At 40.3% G+C, this 23215-nt stretch overlaps 1 protein-coding gene across 2 annotated transcripts; it reads right to left on the bottom strand.

The window, feature by feature from the left end:
• Positions 1-34: 34 nt before the first annotated feature.
• On the bottom strand, positions 35-22483 carry ppp3r1a (protein phosphatase 3, regulatory subunit B, alpha a). 2 transcript variants are annotated; one of them, XM_076974056.1, is made up of 6 exons: positions 22224-22483; positions 7166-7205; positions 978-1154; positions 560-619; positions 264-448; positions 35-174 (listed from the first exon to the last, which is right to left on the bottom strand). In XM_076974056.1, exons 1-6 carry the CDS (start codon positions 22224-22226, stop codon positions 127-129), a joined length of 513 nt encoding a protein of 170 aa, XP_076830171.1. In that variant the 5' UTR covers positions 22227-22483; the 3' UTR covers positions 35-126. The 2 variants fall into 2 exon arrangements, with proteins under 2 accessions (XP_076830171.1, XP_076830170.1); XM_076974055.1 differs by lacking the exons at positions 7166-7205; positions 22224-22483 and adding an exon at positions 1374-1921.
• Positions 22484-23215: the final 732 nt, after the last annotated feature.

The following is a 23215-nucleotide window of genomic DNA, read 5'->3' as shown; positions in this document are numbered from 1 at the left end:
TATTAAATACTTCTGTTGAAATATTGAGAGCATTTGCTGGATATCTTGAGCAGAACATCAGAGATTGAAAGAAAAGCGTGTGTTTAAAGGGAATGGGGGGGGGGGGGGGGGGGGCTGTTGGGAAGCTCACACATCCACCACCATCTTCTTGTGTATGTCGAGACCGCCAACAACCTGAAATGAAAGATCTGAACTTAAAACCTTTCCGACCAATAGCTTGCTTGAAAACTTTAATGTGGCAGCAGATCACATGGAACACTTACAGCACAGAACTCTTCAAACGATATTCTTCCATCGCCGTCCTTGTCCGCATTGATGATAGTCTTGTCTACAATCTGCTGCAGCTGTGTGTCTTTCAAGTTGTTCCCCACCATCATCTTTAACACTTGGAACAGTTCTCCATTGGAAATGTACCCGTCCTTGTCCATATCATAGATTCTAAATGCGACTGGACATATTTAGAAAGATGTTTAGCTTCAGCCAATGGATTAAGGTATGCTTTGACGTCAGCTGATACATGTAGAGTGCTAGTCACAGGAGAGCTTGTTATTAGACTCACATCTGAGCTTCTGTTCCTTATCTCCCTTTACACTGAACTGTGAGACACCCTCTATAAATTCTATACAAAACAAAACATGGTTAGAGCTTCAGATATGGAATGAACAACAGTAATACTTAGCGGAAGAATTTGGTTTAGCATTTTTTGCAAAGAGCGTACCTTTGCCCCCTAGATTAACTTTTTTGGAATTGCATTGCATGATAAATTTGCTGCAGATTTGTAGGTTACATACTAGATACACACACAGCATACACTGATGCACACCAAACATTTCTCCAGAAATTGTTTTCACTCAAAGCAGTTGCACTGGTTAAAAGCATTTCCAATATTAGCAGGATATCTACATGCAACAGGTTTCAGTGCAATCATTTTGTACATTATCAAAACTGGTTTATAACATGTAGAGGAGAATCCTTACCTTTGAAATCCACCTCTCCATTGCCATCTGTGTCAAATATATCGATAACCCTCTGCACCAGTGGGTTCTGCTGCAGCTCAGGCAAAGACATAAACTCCTCAACGCTGAGGGATCCAGAGTTATCTAGGTCGAGTTTCTTAAATCTCTTTCCGAGCCTCTTAATTTCATCTGCATCGACTAGAGGGAAGAAAGTACAGAAAAAAAGAAAAGAGAACAATAAACCAAGAGTGTAACAGTGTTCCAGTCTAACTGCCTCCCTGGTGTTTGCCCCCGACGGCTAGAGTGCTCTCTTATGGCCAAAGCTGTTGTAGGTAAACACCTTAATGAAGTTCTCCGGAGAGACACAGCGACCCAGTGAAGCTCTGAAAGCAACGCTAGCAACCAGTACCAACTTACATCTTGTAGTCTGGTCCTTTCCTTGAAAAGGCAATGCAGTTGCTGCTCCAGACAGAGCTTTACCCTTCACACTATACCTCCAAGCCATACTGATCTCGGCCTGAGAACCTGCGCTCATGGACACCACCACCGTTAAGCCAGTGTAACACAATGCATTGCTAACTATAAGCTCATCCACACATAATCCTTATCCTCTGTTACTCCTGTACGTCTTTGAAAGAGCTAACTATTAACCTGAGGGAAACAGCAACATATTGAGCAAAATGGGTGGAAGATTGGGGAAGCACCACGAGTTGAAAAATGACAGCAAAGTCTGACTGCATTCAGTGTGACTTCATGTGTTCAAAGGTCATTCAGTAAGTGTATTTTTGACAGTGGTTTTCAGGCTTGACTGCACATCGTGAATGCATATCCATCCCATGGGTTTAAATGTGCTATTATATGGTATTGCAAAATAAAAACCTTTCAAGAGAAATCAAAAGCAAATGCAAAACTCCAATACAGTTGAGTTTAAATATTCAAATGTACAAATTTGTATTTTCATATTGTATTTAATCTAGGGGTGACCTGCAATAGTCGCTGATTCGACTATAGTCGACTATACCCCCTAGTCGACTATGAACGTCATAGTCGAATGTACCATTCTAACTGCATGGGGGTGTTGGATGCAGCTAAACATTAGTTGTTACATGAAATGTCTTTGTTTTCGTTATATATAGCCTTTTGTCAAATAAAATCATCCTAATTTCTGTTAATAAATATTTAGAAAGGATGTTTGCGCATTAACAATAGGCATCTTCCTTACTACATATTAATAAATCACACCCTGCAGTTGCACAATCCAAACGAGCGGAGCTGAACACGCTACAGAATACGCGCAGCATCTGCCGAGATTATAATGGCTACAAAAAAACTTCAAAAGTATTTTGAAAAACATAAAGCTGAATCAAACAAAGTAAAGTGCAAGTTATGTCATCAACGTCTTTCATTTCGCACAACAACCAACATGGCATACCATTTAAAACGCATAATGCGAAAAAAAAACTTGTCGTTTCAGTCGTGTCGTCTCGTCGCGGTGCGTCTCGGCAAGTAAGCCTATAAATATTTTTTGTTGTTTGCTTTTAAACCCCGTTACCTGAACCTTTCCTTGTATTTTTTTGCTGTTGTGTGGCAATTTTTAAAATATTTTCAGGCAGGCATATTTTATTTAAAATATTTTTGACATTTTGCACAGTGCCTATCTGACAGTTCCATATGCGCACTGACGGTTAATGTTCTCTAACGTTTCATAAAAAAATAAATAAGTAAATAAATAAAAGCTGAATAAAGCCAACCTACCGTGTTTATTCATTTATCTGAGTGTTTTAGGTTTTTACTTTGAAGAGGAAAAAGTCCTGAATGAGAACGGGATCCTGTTTAAGGTGCTCAACCCCCCCCCCCAATTCGACTATTAGTTGACTAAAGGGAAAAGCTGACGAATCAGATTCGACTATGAAAATCCTTAGTTGAATACACCCCTAATTTTATCTAATATTGATATACATTTGGATGTGCTCAGACAGCTTTAACTTGGGCACCAAATCCTGGGGCCCAGGCTGGGCTTTGTTCGATTTTTAAACAAAACATTTAATGAACACTGTGGAACAAAGGCACCAAACACAGGTGTGGTTTTCCCTACCACAGAACACCGTTTTGAAAGTTCAGCTGGCAAAATATATACAACATCAAATCTGTCCATTCAAGATGTGACTCTATCCTTAACTTTTGTCTATTTTAGTTCAATGGTACATATCTCGGCTTTTGTCCAGATAAAAGGAACTGAACTACAATTATAAAATTACCACTGAAAATGTATTGCTTAGTTGTGCATGTGTGTGTGTGTGTGTGTGTGTGTGTGTGTGTGTGTGTGTGTGTGTGTACAATTCTGAAGCAAGTGAAACTGCATGTTGCTGGGGTGTCAACTGTTTTGGGTATGACTTAGTCCCATGACTTAGGAAGGAAAACACGCTATCTAGCACTGACACGCACTACTGCTGCCTTAGCAGGACACATTTAACTCCACACTGACTCTGCAGCTGCCCATGAAGAAAAACTGCAAACCCCTGGAAAGGTGAAAGCATTGAGATTCTATGTTTAAGTTGACTACAGAGTTCCTTCCTGCTATGAATACACAATAGATCACATAAGATACCAACAGGATTTTAAATTGCTAATGTACACAAATATTACTTCCATCCTTTGCAACATGCAAAACACACTTTTGCATGTAGAGTGTATCCACGCCCTTGTCCATTAGGCAGAGATACAAATAATTGCAAGTTTTACCATGGTGTTCAATGCTTCATTGGGTTGTACATTAGCTCTTTCTCTGGGGAATATCATGCATTAACCTTGTCAGTTCAGTACTCCTGGTAAAATTGTCACATGTGAATTGCAGGTTGTAGATCAATGAAAATTACAGCCTATAACACCAATTATAGCACCAAGAGAAATCATCCTGTTTTTGTAATTGCACATAGTCAGTACATCCATTCCATTAGTATAATGTTCTGTATTAAGCTGAAGGATGTAGTACACGATCGCGTTTAATGCCTGTGATGTTCTCATATCCTCTCTGCATTTAAATGGGAGAGAAACTGAAACAATCAGTTCCTAAAAAAATGGCGTATAACGGTTGAAGATAAAACGATCTTGTCAGAACAGCCGAATGCCAGCGCCATGACTACGGCGTGTGGTGGGAGGGGGCGGCAACAGCTTCGGCGACTGTATTTTTAACTTCTGTGGTCATGAGAAAGCCCCTACTTGTTGCCCTGACCCATCGCCTGCAGGGAAACCCTTAGCAACAAGGGACTCCAGCAAGTAGGTTATTTTGAGCGGCTGGGGCCAGTCGGGTTTCAGGTGCTGCTGCTGTGTGTATAGGTCAACGTATGCTATGCACAGTATCACAAGGCACAAGACAGATGGGTTTCTGTTAATACATCCATAATGCATATTTTTAATGAGCAGATTTATTACAGAATTAGGGACTGTTAATTTTCAGTGAAGCTTCCACTATTATACATACAGTATATATGTTTATACACACATAATTAGCCACATATTAGCAACATAATTGTATAGAGTGCAGCTGTTATTGTATTTTAGCTAAGGATAAAAACCAGTGCCAAGGCAACAGATTCTGCATTCTGATGCTACAGCATTTCAACAAAGAGATTCTAGTAAATCAGTACATTTCTAAAAGTGCTTTTTTGTGCAGTCTTCAAAGCTGATATACATGAGTGTGATTTATTCTACTGAACTATGTATGGAGTGTGTAGGACTCCTAGGTCAAGACACATGTGCATGCAGCAGGTTGTGTGCTGGTAATGTTTCAGACAGGCGGGTCTGTGCTTTGTCTGTGTGTGTGTGCGCGCCCTTTCATATGTGTGTGACTGAATGATTGTCTGCAATTGATAGTCTGAACAGCTGGGCTGAGGTGTGTACATGTGACACAGAACATGAGAGAGAGAGAGAGAGAGAGAGAGAGAGAGAGAGAGAGAGAGAGAGAGAGAGAGAGAGAGAGAGAGAGAGAGAGAGAGAGAGAGAGAGAGAGAGAGAGAGAGAGAGAGAGAGAGAGAGAGAGAGAGAGAGAGAGAGAGAGAGAGAGAGAGAGAGAGAGAGAGAGAGAGAGAGAGAGAGAGAGAGAGAGAGAGAGAGAGAGAGAGAGAGAGAGCGTGCAAAGAACTTTAAAACTGTGTGAAAATATCTCACAAGCTACCAAGTTACCATGCCTGCTGCCAATCAGGGTAATACACCTGTTTTTCCTCTGATCTTTCCAGGGCTGGCATCATACATCACAGAGCACTTTAACCTACATTTTAACCTCCCAGAGTGGCAAACATTTTCAAACACCACTACACTTTAATTTGCAGGACTTCCCAGTGCTGCAGTTGCATGTGATTAGACAGGGCACAGGCGTTTTCATTTGAGGAAAGATGTAAACTAATAAAGTAATGCAGGGAATGTGTGGCGAGAGCCGAGTCAGGCCCCCTAAGTACTACAGCCTAATGACTCATTAAGGACTACACTGGAGGCACTAACAGCACTGCAGGCTTATGGAACTTAAAAACCTTCATGTAGCAGACCCCCCCCCCCCCTCCTGTCCTGTCCTGTCCTGCTGTTCTGTCCCCTTCCTGCCGTCCTGTCCTTACTCATTTTCTTGTTTGTTTTCCGTCTTTCAAGTGTCTACTCTAATCTGTTTGTATTGCACATGTCAATGAAGGCCAGGACACACAGGGTCGCGAAACCAATTAAAACAGCATAACAGGACTAAAAATAAAGTGGCTATCTACAGTGCTAGGAATGACCTTCGCATTAGAGGAAGGGATATTTTGTCAGGACACTGTGTGGAAACCCGCTTGGTTTCTCGCACCATCACTGTGTGTGTTCAAACTCAACCTTTCAAACTATCCTCATAAAGAGGGATAAAGACACAGCTAGATGGCTATTCATTCATATACTATGATTAATTTTGCAGTGTTTTTGATTTATAAATGATTTATAACCAGTGTTGCGAATAACACTATTTTTAACTGTGTTAGGTAACGACGTCATTTTCTCAGTAACGGGATAATATAATTAATTACTTTTCCTGTCGTTACAACGCCGCTGACGTTACTGGTCATTAAAAGCGGTGCGTTACTATATATTGATATACTAACAGTAATGCGAGCGGACCGCTGCCCAGGCTAGTGAGGAGTAACAGATCTCGATAGGTTACAGTTCTCTGTCTAACACCTGTTTAACTTAACAAGTCAGTAAGCTATTGGCTAAGGCAGTGTTATGGTAGCCAATCAGAGCCAGTGTTTTTACATGCGTGCCGAAGCACACCAGTGACACACAACACAAACGGAGAAGAGGCAGAAATGGCAAGTCAGGAGCAAGCCGAAGAAAAATTAGCATTTTCAAGGTGGCGATATAAACATTATTTAAGAAAATACTTGAAGTTCCTGAATGTCTACCAGACTGGGTTTGATTTATTTAATTAAGAATTATTGAATTAAGAATTAAGAGGTTTTATTGTTAAGTTTCCTTCTGTTGTGAACAAACCAGTTGTCTCAGGTTGAGAGAATTTAATTTAATTTGATAGATGTAAATGCACTTTATATAGTGTAACTGTTTACTTTTTTATTTTTTTACAAAGATTTGGGATTTTAAAGGATTTTATCCTGCACTGGTCTGTGGTTGTGCAATAAATATCAAAAGTTAAACACCTTTCTGATCTACTCATTTCAACTGACTGTGAAAACTGCTTTTTCAAAAAATTCTTATTAATTGGCATATAACCTTTTTTTTTTACTGTAATGCAAATAGTTACTTTCCCTGGTAACAAATTACTTTTATTATAGAGTATTTCAGTTACTAACCCAGTTACTTTTTTGAACAAGTAATGAGTAACTATAACGAATTACATTTTTAAAGTAACTTTCCCAACACTGATAACATATATGTAAGAGACAATGTGTTAAATATAGGCTATGGCTGAAAAAGATCAATAATTCAAATCTACATGTACTCAACACCACACATATTATGTAAGAATTAGGCTTACACCATCAAAAGTGCTGCATCAGAACACATAATACTGTTGCATCATTAAATATTCACTGCAAAGGTAGTGCTGCCAGTTTTGTGATTTTGAATTGAATTCTTTAAATGGAGAAAATAGCCTGTGGCAAAGAGCCAAACAAAAGGCAATAATGCCATTGGTGAGCTCAGTGTGGACCACGCCAGATACTGAAGCCAATACTTACAGTGTGAACACATCTCCAGAGGATAACTTGCTTCATTTCCCTACAAAAGAGAAAAATATGAGTTATATAACACAGGGACAGGCAACATTACACAACTCCAACCCATTACATATACTTTTCTTCCATTAGGCTGTAGGCTCTTGACAGTCTGGAGTCAAGTAAGATAGCGTGCCACACACATCAGATGCCTTGTGTGATATATATTGTGAACATTTCATGATGTCTGTGAAACAATATATAAATATCTCTTTGCGCACAAAATTAACACGAATGAAAAGTAATCGGGAATGAACAGGGATTCTTATTAAGTGCTGTTCTATTTACAGCCACATGCGATAACTATATTACAAAGTTCTCCCACTGGAGTCACTGGGAGGATGATGTGTTTCTGTATTAGTGTGCCATAACTATCTCTGCAACTCTGCCCACAAGCTCTGGTAACAGTGATATGGCTATGTACCCTGTGGGCAGATCTGTGATGTTCCACAGACAGCTTCCCTACATTCTGAAAAGAGAAAAAGGCCTATGCATTAAAATGATGACTCATATAAGGTACATTAGCTCATGTGTAATTCACCCTCTCCCTTATTTCACTGCAGCAACGTAATTAGAAGATGGAGATGTTCTTGTATCAGAACAAGGCTCTAATGATCTGTATGCTACCATTAGTATCTGAGACAGGCAAGTCACAAAGTGCACAAATCATACCCTAATAAAGCCATTTCCTGTCCATGCCTGTACACGTCAGTGCAATCACTGGTATATAACAGCTAAAAAGGATAAACACATTTGTAAGATTTGCACAAAACCCACAAAGCTAACTGGACCACCCCTTTAAACTTGAGAAATGCTTTTCTTAGTATGGAACATGGTGGCTCATTAGATTATGCTAATCACTTTACCGTCATTACACGGTGAGCCAAAAATTTTCCCCTTTCAAAGTACATAAAACAAAATGGTGTCCAATAACTCAGAACAACAGAACAACCCACCATCCCCAAAGGTTCACGTTCAACATGGTACCAAGATAAACTATGAGCTTGAATACAATCAAAAACAAACAACAATAATAAAAAAAAATCAAGCCAGTTAAACACAATTAAACAAAATAAAATAATTCCATAGGCCTACTCTACCAAAAAGGAGTTAAGGATAATGGCTTATGGTAATGGATTATTCATGTAATGCATTTAGGAAGTGGGTTGGGATCTGTGTTTAAGCCAGCGACTATTTTATCGCATTCTACATCTTAGCTCTGCTAGATCAATGCTGCGTGGCGTGGGCTCAAAGGAACATACTATCCTCTCTGAAACGTGGGGGAGGCAGCGGCTACTGATTGCAGAGTAGCATACTCTGATCACCTGTACTGATCCTTCATCTAGCACTGCAGTCACCACTACCCACTCTGGAGCCAGAGTTGGAGCTCTCTCAGCCTGAGAAATTTACCTTGATTGATGCCTACTGTATAAAGGTTACACCTGTAAGGAACATACAGCCCACTGATGCTGTTTGGAGAGGAAAATCTCTCATAGGTTTACGTATTTGTATGTATTTGTATATACCACTAAAAACAATTTAGTGGTATCTACATCAGCAGGTTGCGTGTTAAAACACCAGTAATCATACAGAGCTAGGCTAAGTGTCAGCTGTTGTTCGAGCACATTAACACCAGGAAATGGGAAGATGCCTTCAGAACCATAATTGGACATTACGGACTGGATGGATTCAGAATATTTCAGAGTTCTAGAACAGGGGTTACAGAGCCTGATGCTGTTCTACCCCTCAGAGAAATTCTAAAAACACTCTGAAACAAAAGATGGGGTTCAATATCTCTTTCCTGTATTCTGACCATTCCTGTATCCTGTACTCTAACCATTTAAACTACATATATGTGGCTACACCTTGCTAATACTGAGTTGGACCCTCTTTTGCCTTCAGAACTGCCTTAATCCTCCATGGCTGGCATAGATTGAACAAGGTACTGGAAACATTCCTCAGAGAGTCTGGTCCATATTGACATGATAACATCACACAGTAGCTGCAGATTTGTCGGCTGCACATCCATGATGTGAATCTCCTGTTTCACCACATCCCAAAGGTGCTCTATTGGATTGAGATCTGGTGACTGTGGAGGCCATTGGAGCACAGTGAACTCATTGTCGTGTTCAAGAAACCAGTCTGAGATGATTTGAGCTTTGACATGGTGCGTTATCCTGCTGGAAGTAGCCATCAGAAGATGGGTACACTGTGGTCATAAAGGGATGGACGTGGTCAGCAACAATACTCAGGTAGGCTGTGGTGCAGACATGATGCTCAATTAGTACTAATGGGCCCAAAGTGTCCCAGGAAAATATCCCCCACACTATTGCACCACCACCACCAGCCTGAACTGTTGATACAAGGCAGGATGGATCCATGCTTTCATGTTGTTAACGCCAAATTCTGATCCTACCATCTTAATTTCGCAGCAGAAATCAAGACTATTCAGACCAGGCATCGTTTTTCCAATCTTCTATTGTCCAATTTTGGTGAGCCTGTGTGAATTGGGGCCTGTTTCCTGTTCTTAGCCGACAGGAGTGGCACCTGGTGTGGTCTTTTGCTGCTGTAGCCCATCCACCTCAAGGTTCGACGTGTTGTGCGTTCAGAGATGCCCTTCTGCATGCCTCGGTTGCATTTGAGTTACCGTTGCCATGATACTGTTATTTGAGTCACTTAAATCACCTTTCTTCTCCATTCTGATGTTCAGTTTGAACTGCAGCAGATTTTCTTGGCTATGCCTACATGCCTAAATGCATGGAGTTGCTGTGATGTGATTGGCCTATTCGACATTTGCGTTAATGAGCAGTTGGACAGGTGTACCTAATAAAGTGGCCTGTGAGTGGATGTAGCCCATTCCTTTGCACAGAACAGCTTCAGCTCTGGGAAGGTTGTGGGTCTCCACCCATTAACTGCTCACTTCAGGTCCTTCTACAACATTTCGATAGGATTATGGTCAGGACATTTACTTGGCCATTCCAAAACATTAACTTTATTTTTCTTTAACAATTCTTTGGTAGCACAACTTGTGTGCTTAGGGTCATCATCTTGCTGCATGACCCACCTTCTCTTGAGATTCAGTTCATGGACAGATGTCCTGACATTTTCCTTTAGAACTGTCTGATATACTTCAGAATTCATTGTTCCATCAATGATACCAAGCCGTCCTGGCCCAGATGCAGCAAAATAGGCCCAAACCATCAATCCAAATCAATCAAAATTTATTTATATAGTGCTTTTTACAAGTTTTTGTCACAAAGCAGTCCAAGCCCCCAGTGAGCAAGCCAAGGAGCCGTGCAGTGCTCCTAGAAGAATGTTAAAATCAATACGGAATTTAACTGGGAGCCAATGCAGGGCTGATAGGACTGGCCCAATATGATCGGATTTTCTAGTTCTAGTCAGAACTCTGGCTGCGGCATTTTGAACTATTTAAAGTTTATTTCGATTCTTATATGAGCATCCTGACAGTAATGAGTTACAGTAGACTAATTTGGAGCCAAAAAAGGCGTGTATGAATTTTTCTGCATCATGCTGTGATAATGCATTTATTAGCATAGTAATGTTACAGAGATGTAGAAAAGCTATCCTAGTAGTATTATCTATGAATTTATCAAATGATAGGTCAGATTTTTGGCTACTGAACCAGGAGTAATGGGGTAGTCTGTGAGATTTAGCATTAGATCTGATATTTTCTGTCTTGCGGCCTTTGGGCCCAGAAGGAGAACTTCTGTTTTGTCCCCATTAAGTTGGAGGAAGTTTAGAGACATCCAGCATTTAACATCTCTTATGCAGGCCTCAGTTTTTCCTAAACTGAGTTTGTCATCAGGTTTGGCTAATATGTAAAGCTGAGTGTCATCTGCATAGCAGTGAAAGTTGACACTATGTTTGTTTATAACTATGCCCAATGGTAGAATATATAATGTAAATAATAGTGGTGCTAAGATGGAGCCTTGGGGGACTCCATATTTCACTGCCTGAGATTTCAAACCAGCTTTCTAACCGTTCTAGCAAGATCCTGTGATATATTGTGTCAAAAGCTGTACAAAGATGCACTAGCAGAGATACATAGCCTTGATCTGAGGCAAGAAGGAGATCATTTGTTACTTTAACTAGGGCTGTTTCAGTACTGTGGTGGGGCCTAAATCCAGATTGGAACTTTTCAAACATCTGATTTCTATGCAGATATGAGCATAGTTGCTGGGCTACAGCTTTTTCTATGATCTTGTATATAACCAACTATAATACTACTACGTCAGTTTCACAGATGGGATAAGGTTCTTATGCAGGAATGCAGTGTTTCTCTTTCTCCAAACATAATGTTTTCCATTTAAACCAAAAAGTTCAATTGTGGTTTCATCTATCCAAAAAAAAATTGTTCCAATAGCCCTCTGGTTTATGCATGTGATCCTTATCAAACAGCAAATGTTCTTTTTGGAGAGCAGTGGCTTTCTCCTTGCAACCCTACCATGCACACCATTGTCGTTCAGTGTTCTTCTGATGGTGCACTCATGAGGTTTAACATCAGCCAACTTGACATAGGCCTTCAGTTGCTTAAAAGTTACCTCTGGCCCTTCATGACCTCCCCGACTATTACACACCTTGCTCTTGGAAGTGATCTTCATTGGTCGTGCACTCTTGGGGAGGGAACTATGGTATTGAATGTCCTCCATTTGTACACAATCTGTCTGACTGTGGATTGGTGGAGTCCAAACTCTTTAGAGATGGGTTTGTAACCTTCTCCAGCCCTCAGGAATCTCCTTTGTTCGTGAACTTCCACAAACATGTGTTGTGAAGAGCAGACTTTGACAGATGCCTGTTCTTTAAATAAAACAGGGTGCCCACTCACACCTGATTGTCATCCCAATGATTGAGAACACCTGTAATATTTATAGTAAATAATATTTATTTCAGTAAATAAATGACCAAGTTTAACTGGGTTCTCTTTACTTTTAAGTCTTGTGAAAATCAGATGATGTTTTCGGTCATACCTATGTAGAAATATAGAAAATTCTAAAGGGTTCACAAACTTTCAAGCACCACTGTATTATGTACTCATATAACAAATATAAATACCCACAAGCAGGATGGTGTTTGCCAAACATGAAGATGCCATGTTAGGACCATATTAATTACACTGCCTTTTTCTCATGTATAATAAGAAACCCAACAAAGCATCAGAGAAGCCACTCCATTAGACAGTTACACAGTATACTTGCACTGGTGGTCCCTTTCATAGGGACTGTGTCCGAGTATCTGGTGAAAAAATCCTTTGGCGACTTTAGATCTAATGCATGCAGTTCAGCATGGTGAACAGGGACACACACTTCACTTCACAGGACCACCATATCAAGCACCTCCATCAGCCAAAACCTTTTAACACGTGTCCTTCTTTGGACAGAAGGTAAAATGAAAGTGAGTGATGACCTCATTTGCTGGCTTAAAAATGTCCTAAATTATTGCCCTTACAGCACAGATGGATGGAGCCTCCTCAGATGTGCTACTTAAATCCTGGAGCACCTCTGGACTGCTCTTATCAATTTAGACATAGAGAGGGGCATGCAAAACACTAATGAAGGTTTGCAGGAACGCCAAGTACTGGCTTAGAGTAGTAGTAGATGGAGTTTTAGTAGTAGTAGTAGTAGATGGAGTTTTAGTAGTAGTAGATGATGGAGTTTTAGTAGTAGTAGTAGATGAAGTTTTAGTAGTAGTAGTAGATGGATTTTTAGTAGTAGTAGTAGATGGAGTTTTAGTAGTAGAAGTAGATGGAGTTTTAGTAGTAGTAGTAGATGGAGTTTTAGTAGTAGTAGTAGATGGAGTTTTAGTAGTAGAAGTAGATGGATTTTTAGTAGTAGTAGTAGATGGATTTTTAGTAGTAGTAGTAGATGGAGTTTTAGTAGTAGTAGTAGATGGATTTTTAGTAGTAGTAGTAGATGGAGTTTTAGTAGTAGAAGTACAGTTGTGATCAAATTTATTCAACCCCCAATGCTGCGAAGGGTTTTATGGAATTCAGTGCACATTTGTAATTGTGTTCATAATGAAATCTTACAAGGACTTGTTAAAGAACTAAATGCAACTAAGATAGCATCAATTTTTTTGTCATAAAGTATTAAATGGCCTTTTTGTGATTTCTTCATTGACACAATTATTCAACCCCTTTACGACTACCACTCCTAAGAACAGAGGTTCATTCCAGTGTTTTCCATCAGGTATTGAAAACATCTGTGGATGTCAACGAGCAGCAATCAAGCATGATAAGCACCAATTAGGCAGATTTAAAAGGACTGTGATACTCAGCTCCTTCTAGACATCTACTGGTGTGTTTCCAAGCATGGTGAAGGCAAGAGAATGGTCCCAGAAGACAAGAGAAGAGGTTATTGCTCTTCACAAGAATGGCAATGGATATAAAAAGATTGCGAAGTTGTTAAATATTCCAAGAGACACTATCGGAAGTATCATTCGCAAGTTCAAGTTAAAGGGCACAGTGGAAACGTTACCTGGTCGTGGCAGAAAGAAGATCCTGACCGCGACTGCTGTGCGCTACCTGAAGCGTAATGTGGAGAAAAATCCCCGCGTGACTGCTAAGGACCTGAAAAAAGACCTGTCAGATGTGGGCACTGAAGTTTCAGCTCAGACAATAAGGCGCGCACTGCATAACGAAGACCTCCATGCCAGAACGCCCAGACGCACCCCCTTGCTGACTCCAAAGAACAAGAAAAGTCGACTGCAGTATGCCAAAAGTCATGTGGACAAGCCACAAAGGTTTTGGAACAGTGTACTGTGGTCAGATGAAACTAAATTAGAACTGTTTGGGACAATGGACCAGCGCTATGTTTGGAGAAGGAAGAACCAGGCTTATGAACAAAAGAACACCTTGCCTACTGTGAAGCATGGCGGGGGGTCAATTATGCTTTGGGGCTGTTTTGCTTCTAATGGTACAGGAAAGCTTCAACGTGTGCAGGGTACCATGAATTCCCTTCAGTACCAGGAGATCTTGGAGGAAAATGTGATGGAGTCAGTCACAAACCTGCGGCTTGGGAGACGTTGGACCTTCCAACAGGACAATGATCCGAAGCACACATCCAAGTCCACTAGAGCATGGTTGAACATGAAAGGCTGGAACATTCTAGAGTGGCCATCGCAATCACCAGACTTAAATCCAATTGAGAACCTCTGGTGGGACCTAAAGAAGGCAGTTGCAGTGCGCAAGCCTAAGAATGTGACTGAACTGGAGGCTTTTGCCCATGAAGAATGGGCTAAGATACCCATAGGTCGCTGCAAGACACTTGTGTCAAGCTATGCTTCACGCTTGAAAGCTGTCATAACTGGAAAAGGATGTTGTACTAAGTACTAAAAAATAATGTCACTAGGGGGTTGAATAAAACTGATAATGATGTGAGCACAGTAAAGACATTTGTGGTTATTCCATCATAAATATTATGTTATGTTTGTCTAATTTATAAGTGCCTCTTTGATATAATTGTAAATAAGATGACTGAAATGATCAAAATCAATGTCAAACTGGCCAAAACACTTTATTTCAGTGGGGGTTGAATAAATTTGACCACAACTGTAGATGGAGTTTTAGTAGTAGTAGTAGATGGAGCATTAGTAGTAGAAGTAGGTGGAGTTTTAAAGTAGTGAAGTTTTAATTAGGAGGCTAAAGAACAGTACACAGTACAAACACATAGAGCGTGAAGCGTGATTCTTGTAAAGGTTCTGGCAATGTTCTGATTCTTCTAAAAGCTCTCTATATGACAAAGTTCTCTGGTGACCAGGAAATGGGTAAAAACTACACAGCTGTGATATCCTGACAGTGCTACACACAGCATGGCAGGTTTAAGTAAAGGTTTCTTCCATGCTCTGTATTAGCACACAGTGTTTCTCTGCCCTGTGCTTTAGTCAGCTGTGTTCCTTTAAAAAGCCTTTTGTCCTTCGTGACATTTGAAAGCTGAACAGACATAAAATGTTATTTCTAATTACTCTTTCAACATGTATTGCTGTGTCATATGCTGCCATATAATTGCTCATTAATTCATGTTTGAATGCATTTTCAGCCTTATTCTAGATTTACTTTTTGCAAAATCAAAAGCAGGTTTGCACCGGCATTTAATGTCAAATCAAGTCATCTTTATTTCTATAGCACATTTAAATGACATCAAGTGCCAACCAAAGTGCTGAACAATAGATAAAATATTACATACCTAAAAAATATATATAAAATATAAAACTAGGCATAAAAAGAAATTGAGAAAAATCTCTAAAAACACTGGCAATATAACACAGAGATAAAGAACATGATGACAAAACAGCCAAAACAACTAATGGCATAAAAACCACTCAGAACTCAAAGGCCTGTGAGAATAAGTAGGTTTTTAAATTAGATTTGAAAATATCTACTGTGGCTGACTCCTGTATAAATGTTGGAAGATTATTCCAAAGTCTTGGAGCCACTACAGAAAAAGCCCAGTCACCTTTGACCTTTAACCGAGAGCGAGGAGTGTCTAAACTCCACTGGTTAGAGGAGCGTCTAAACCCCACTGGTTAGAGGAGCGTCTAAACGCCACTGGTTAGAGGAGCGTCTAAACGCCACTGGTTAGAGGAGCGTCTAAACGCCACTGGTTAGAGGAGCGTCTAAACACCACTGGTTAGAGGAGCGTCTAAAAACCACTGGTTAGAGGAGCGTCTAAACGCCACTGGCTAGAGGAGCGTCTAAACAGCAATGCAGAAGGGGTCGAGCGAACGTGAAGGAGATCAGTGATGTAACTCAGAGCCAAGCCATGAAGAGCTTTAAAAACAAACAGAACTTTAAATTGATGACAGTACAGGCGTGACACTGTCCCTTTTCTTGGTACCGGTCAGGTACAAGCTGCTTTTTGGACCAGTTGGAGACGTGATAGGCTTGACTGAGAGATACCCAGATAAAGTGAATTGCAGTAGTCAAAATGTGAGGAAATAAAAGCGTGGATAACTGTTTCCATGGCTTTGCTATTTTTCTAAGCTGATTAAAATGTCCTCTGACCACTGTGCTGATTTGTTTCTGGAAGTTTAGATTAGTCCAAAGATGAAAGGCCCCAAGTCATTGGCTAAAGCTCTAACAGAGTCAGGATTTCCAAAAGATAATAATGTCAGTTTTTTTATTGGTTTAACATGAGGAAATTCTTAGACATCCAGCACTTAATGTCCCTCAAACAGTCCAACACGAGGTGTAAAGAGCAGTTTATGTGTGGGTTTAGTGGAAGATGTAAAGACAATCCAGTGTAAATGTTGCATTTTTCATCTCTGGTAGTTTTTTGTGTGCATTAATCTGCAGTCCTGTCCAGACAAAAACAAAACATGTCTGACAAGTGCTGCATTATTTTTGTACTACATTATGAATGAAAAAGTATTCATCTGGAACGTTCAAAAGTAACCTGTAACAGTTAATGACTTAAGGAAATATATATCCAGCAGCAATCCAGACCATAATGTGTGTGTATGTGTGTGTGTGTGTGTGTGTGTGTGCCACCCAGCCAAGAACAGCTAAAATACTTTTAGCACAGGGAGGGTGAGATGTTATTGAAGAAGACAGGAATTATTTGAAGACGGTTCTAGGGAGTACCTACAGTGTGCTGTAGGTAAAGACGTAGTGTTATGGCGCATTTCCACTAGGGCCTGCTTGGCGCGGTACGGTTCGATTCGCGACGGTTTGTGAGTGTTTCCATTAGTACCACTTCCCTGTGAGCCGGCCCCTTCGGGTACTATTTTCGTACCGACTCGCTTGAGGTTCTAACCGTTCCGAAACGGTAGTTCTGTGACGTGGAGGAACAGCATGACACTGATTGGCCAGGGAGTGTCGTCACAGGTTGCGTCAGGAGAGCGACTCCTCCGCTAAGCTATGGACTCCTCGGCCATTTTTAAAAACCAAGGAGCGAAGTCTGTTCCCTGGTCAAACGCCGACGTACAAACCTTTCTGTTAATAATCAGCGATCAAAAAATCCAGGGCGAATTGGACGGGGCCACTAGAAATGTAAAGGTTTTTAGCGAGGTTTCCGCGCTAATGGCCACTCATGGCTACCAGCGGTCCGTTCAGCAGTGCCGGTCGGTCCAAGCTAAAAAAGCTTAACGCGATTACCGGGCGGTGAAGGACCATAACGGACGCAGCGGAGCAAACCGCAAAGACTGGAAATGGTTCCAGCAAATGGATGTCATATACGGTCACCGGCCAGCCAGTAACGGAAGAGAAAGAGCTGGACAGACACGGCAATGTCAGTGCTGGAGGCCACGGAGAATGGTGAGTGTATTGTGATTTCAGTTTTACTAGGCTCGTAAAAGATGTAATATGAACGTAATATGAACGCATCTATTGTAAACGCAGGAATTTAGAGCTGTGTTTGTAGTTAATGTTACCACCACAGTCACTACTGTACAATAGCTAGCTCTTAGCCTTGCTAGTTGCTAGTTAGCTGTAGCCATAAACAAAGCATCAGCAGCGATGACGTGCTACACATTTTGTGCAGTTACGCTATATTGTTGTTGCTTTCACGGGAATACTTGTGTTTAATATTTGTTATTTTTTACGTTCAAGATTCCCCTTCCACTTACGAGGCGAGCGGAGTTGGCGGAAAATGTTTCCTTCAACCGGGCTTTCCTCGGGGTGCTTGGCGAACTTGTGAACACCATGCGAGACGGACGCCAGTAAAAGCACACAAAATGTTGCTTGTAGTACTATAAATATTTATTTCATATAAAGCTATACGTATATATTTGCTTTTTGCACTTTTTTAAACTATAACTATATTATTTACATATGTTGTACTTTAAATATCTATATTTCATAATAAAGTTTGATTTCATTTGATTGTATGACTGATGCTTTTTATGCAGGGTGTGTTCAGCCTGTTTGAGTAATACCAAATTATTATCAATAATTAGAGCAACCACATACAATAATGAAGATAAAGATAAATAAGATACAATAATGGTATGTGTTAAGGGGCATCGACCGGTGTTGTGGTCGCATACAAATGATGTTACAACACTACAACCCGCGCGCCAACAGCGACTCCACCCACATTGTGGTGGTCCACCATTGTAATGGAAACACAACGCGACCGTACCGTTCCGTTGCGAATCGACCCGTATCGAACCGTACCGCGCCAAGCAGGCCCTAGTGGAAATGCGCCATTAGTGAAGCAGTGAAGCTCATTGTAGCCCCATCAGAAACATCCTTGAGTAATGTTTCAAAAGTAACCTTGAGTAAACTGGTTTCAAAAGCACAGGACCATTTCACACTCTGCTTTTTAAAGTGCCCCTCATTTTAGGAGCTTAGATGTTTTAACGGAGAATATATAAGGTTTACTCTATAGATTAATAATGTAATACCCAAATGAAAGCTATATATCAATATAACATGTTTTGCAATTATGTAACAATATATAGAAACGAAGTCTAAACTATAGGGTGTAAGAGGTGTTTGATAGCTGGAGGTGTAATTATTCTACTATTGGCCTGGTGCTTCATGGGAATTTCACATGTATCTTGCACTTCCTCCTTCCATTTTTTATTAGGCCAAGTGGTCATGACATGCTTTAAAATTAATAATGGTACAACTGCAAACTCTTCACAGGTAATAGCTTAGAGGTAGCAAGCTTGGTAGGAAAGAGGAGAGAGGGGAGAGGGGAGAGGAGAAAGTGGAGAATGGAGAGGAGAGAGGGGAGAGGAGGGAGGAGAGAGGTAAGAGGAGAGAGGAGAAAGTAGAGAATGGAGAGGAGAGAGGGGAGAGGAGGGAGGAGAGAGGTAAGAGGAGAGAGGAGAAAGTAGAGAATGGAGAGGAGAGAGGGGAGAGGAGGGAGGAGAGAGGTAAGAGGAGAGAGGAGAAAGTAGAGAATCGAGAGGAGAGAGGGGAGAGGCCTTCTGTGCATTACTCTTCACTAATGAGCTTCTCGAATTTTCAACACACCCAATGCTGAATATAGACTAAGCTAATATTCAGAAGCAATAACAAAAGGTGTTCACTTATGCAAAAAGGACAGAAGCAGCTGTTGTCAATACACCGGAAACATTGAAGACAGGAATCGGGAGAGGCGAGCGCGCCAGACAATACCAGAACTGTCCAATCACACTTCCACTGGGCTTATCCTGTTTCTGTAGGCTGTACAGGAGGTGAAAAGCTGTGGGTTAATGAGACCACTGTGCACATCATGCTTTCCCTATAAGCTTTATTTCATGTGCACAAGGCTGTCACAATATTTTACATGTAGACCTACAACATATTGGTGTTTTTAAGAAAACGCAAAACGCTTTTAGGTAATTTCCTGTTCACACAGCGTGATGTGGCGGAGCAGACAGCTGGTGTGCATGTAAATAAGGCACTGCAAAGTGAGGTGGTGCTAATTTCATGAATACTTCGCCTAAGATATAATGGGTGTCAAAGAACCACATCTATTTTCAGTACGACTAAAACCCAGTGCAACGTGCTATTTTCATGATGGCGGAAGACACAGATGTAAGACACATAAGAGGTGTTTTGCCTTCAATACACACTCAGTGTCGGCTACTAATTTCTGATGTTCTGATTATGTCCACCTATTTATATTTAACTTCATCCAATCTTTCTGCATGTAGAACATCTAAACGGGCCTGCAGGACCACACTGAATGTCTTCTGGATGTGGTATTATGTCTTATGTGATATGAGGTAGTGCAAACAAAGTGGCCTGATCTTGTGAACTGTGTATGAAAGGGCCTAAGGTAACATGAATAACGCCCCTTTATATGCGCATACGGCTCGACATAGGCTATATTTTTATATATTCAACAGCAATAACACACCTAAATACTTTGATGTATGACAAACCTGATAGATCTACAGCACATGGATTATTCCTGTTAAAATAATTTCATGTGTATTTTTTCTCTCTCACTGCACACCTCCATAATGCAACCATTTTTTGCCTTGTTTTTTCTCTCTCAAGATTCGAATTGTCCAGAAAAAGACATGAACCGCTTTTGCACACAGAACAGTTGTATTATAAACTTCTGAAGCCTCTATGTGATCCAGAGAGTAAAGACGGGCATAACATTTAATCTCATGTGTCCAGTGATGACCACAACACAAAGTATTACCTTTTTGATGAAGAGACATAAAGCCACAATCAGTGGCTACATTGTAAGTACATTTGTTACAGGGTCACACAATAATCTTGGTGCTCGATTCCAAAGCATTATAACATGTTGCCTTGTAGTTCTTTCCTTTACACAAGGTTCTCATTTGAATTCAGCAACTTGACAAAAATACATGTTGGACTTTATCTGGATTCCCCTAATGTCAAGTACACCAGTGTCTTGGTGGGCACATGCAGCAAGCTGATACCAGGCCCCAGTTAGTCAGCGACAGTAAAATTAGGCCCAAAAGTTGGGAACTCTGCAATATATGTGCCCACCATGTTACCCCTGTAGTGTGACCAATTCAGCAACGCAACTAGAATCTTGTACTGTAACTCCGCAATAAGAGGGAGCATAACACAGTGACACGAAAGAAACCCTGTAGAACGTCTTGCAACATTGCAACCTCATGGCTATTTCTAAGGCTTAGTAGAAAGGATTAGTGTTAGAACAGAGTTGTTTATACATCTCAAATAAAACTCATGAATGATCCTGTTTTATGCACAGACATAAGTATTTTGTATATTTGTATTTGCAGAATGTACAGTAGGCTATTTCATATATTATATATTTATATATAACTATAATTGGTTGAGAATTAATGCATTTAACTTTAAGTCGAGCTTTCCATTTGTTCAGAATGTATATAAATTCCTGTTATCCTCAGTGTCATGTCAAGATCGATCTCACGAGATGTTAGAATGTACATTATTCACTTATGACTTCTATTATGACTTATTTTAATAACCCTTTATAGTGATAGCAGCCCTGAACATCTTACATGTAGCCATATACTATATGAAGCATCCAAAGTGATTATCATAAATAACATGTTTGTTTTGCACCAGCACATTTTAAACTGGCACAAATATTGTTGTGTTTAGTCATCTACTGTCTGCCAAATACAGTATAATATATGTGTTCATTACTATACTGTATTTATGCGTATAGACATGCCACTGTGTACTTGTCGCAATGTCCAATTTGACATGGAATTTTATTAAATGTAATAAGATTTTTTTTGAATTAAGACTTTGACAACAGAATTGATATTTCATTTAAAGTCATCTGTTGCTATTTTTCTGGATTACTTGGTTTCCATAAAGTGGGCTGACAATCAATTTTGTTGTTTTGTCGTGCCACCGTTTTGAGCCGGTATCAATTGACAAAAATTCTGGGCCTTAGAACTGACTTGAACTTCAACGAAAAGGGGAAAAATCATATAGTGGTGTTGTGCCTCCTCCCACGGCTGCGTTCAGATGCTGATTCAGAGATTCTTCCCTGTACGCAAAACGTTTGACTGAACGCTCAACTAGAATGAACTTACAACAACAAACGTGAAGAACACGATTTAATGCACAGTTAACCACAAATACCTCCACAACAGACAGAAATGTACAATTAAAACATTTACAGTACAGTGTAGGCCTACACATCTCCGTTATTAAACTGCTACGACTCCACACATTGGGCTTCTCTGGTAAATTAAGATTAGTACTTCCTGCGGTGCTTGACGAAGCCTGCAGACACCAAAAGTAGCATCGCATGTGTTGTATTTCACACGACATTTCGACTTATATAGGCTTATTTAACACACTTTATTGGAGTCTAACAACACAACTAGTTTTAAAGTGATCTACCACACCAAGAATAGCCAGGTGACATGATCTGGGCCACACGGAACAGCACCGACACCAGTATCACGAACACGACCCCACCTGCCCCAGTTTAGCCCGTACGGCTAATCATTTTGTTTCGGTGTTGTTAATCACTGCGTGTTGGATACACTGGTTACAGTCCAACTACCCCACTAGGCAGTTATACTGAGCTTTAAATTAAATTTACCACGTTTATGAGCTAGAAACAAACACCACTCTTACCATTTTGTTGCCCGTGCGACAGAATCCCGCTTCAAAATGGGCAGCGATAAATGGCTGTAAAAAAACTAAGAAATAAATCAACGAGCCTTTTTCTTCTTAAAGCAAATATCGCTTTGTTGTGACACAACGGAAACCCCGATTTGCTGCCTGTTTCTTCGGGCTTTACTGCGGCACGTAGGGGTCCACCCGGAGGAGTGAGCCGAGCCGCTGGAGGGAGACGCTAGGGCGGGGGCGCCTGCCCGACATCCGGCCTCCTCCGACACAACCACTCCACACACACACTTGTGCAGTCATTCATTCAACGTGGAAGCGGATCATTTTAACAGCGTTTGTTTTTTACTCACAAATGTTTAAAATAAAGTGTAAGAAAGTGTATTTTGTACTTTGCTGCATGCCATAAATGCACACAAATATAACGAATAGCAGGTGATGACACGTTTACGATGTAATAACGAAAACTGCTGTAAAATTATATATATCCACGAATTCATGAGTAATAATAGGCTTACATTTTGTGCACTTCTTTTTATACCACAGTGGTGACTTTCACCCTTTTCGAAGCTTCATAATCTCTGATGCTTTAGCGCCATCTAAAGGATAACGTTATACAGTTCATACACTTCAAATGAAAGAAATACAAAATAGCTAATGAAGACCCAAAAAGGTCACTTTCTGAAAGTTTAATTTCAGACTAGTTAGTCTGAATTCTCAATTAAGTTAAAAGATTAAATGGTATTTATGGAGGGCTATAAATTGAGTTTATAATGTGTTGCTGGATCCAGGAATGCATTCAAAGTTCTGGAATTGGATAGGCAAATTCAAACCACTAGGTATCAATAAAGAGGGCGATCTATACACTTCAATGAATATCAGAATACAATTTTTTTGTGTGTGTAGATTTGTACTTATAGACCATGAATGTGACATTTTGCCATTATGCTAAATGCTTTCTCCCTAGCAATTTTTAATGGTAATCTGGACAAATGAGTTGA

The sequence above is a fragment of the Brachyhypopomus gauderio genome, chromosome 15 (assembly GCF_052324685.1).
Source record: "Brachyhypopomus gauderio isolate BG-103 chromosome 15, BGAUD_0.2, whole genome shotgun sequence".
NCBI classification, from domain to species: Eukaryota; Metazoa; Chordata; class Actinopteri; order Gymnotiformes; family Hypopomidae; genus Brachyhypopomus; species Brachyhypopomus gauderio.
Note: the sequence above shows the minus strand (reverse complement) of the source record. Positions and strands in the feature narration are given on the sequence as shown.

Bases quoted from the DNA above. Each gene is read 5' to 3' on its own strand.
- ppp3r1a (XM_076974055.1), bottom strand. From the start codon at position 1,491: ATGAGCGCAGGTTCTCAGGCCGAGATCAGTATGGCTTGGAGGTATAGT. The intron at 1,155-1,373 runs GTAAGTTGGTAC...TCTTCCCTCTAG, and splicing joins AAAGGACCAGACTACAAGAT to TCGATGCAGATGAAATTAAG. The intron at 175-263 runs GTAAGTGTTCCA...CTTTCATTTCAG, and splicing joins CGTTTGAAGAGTTCTGTGCT to GTTGTTGGCGGTCTCGACAT.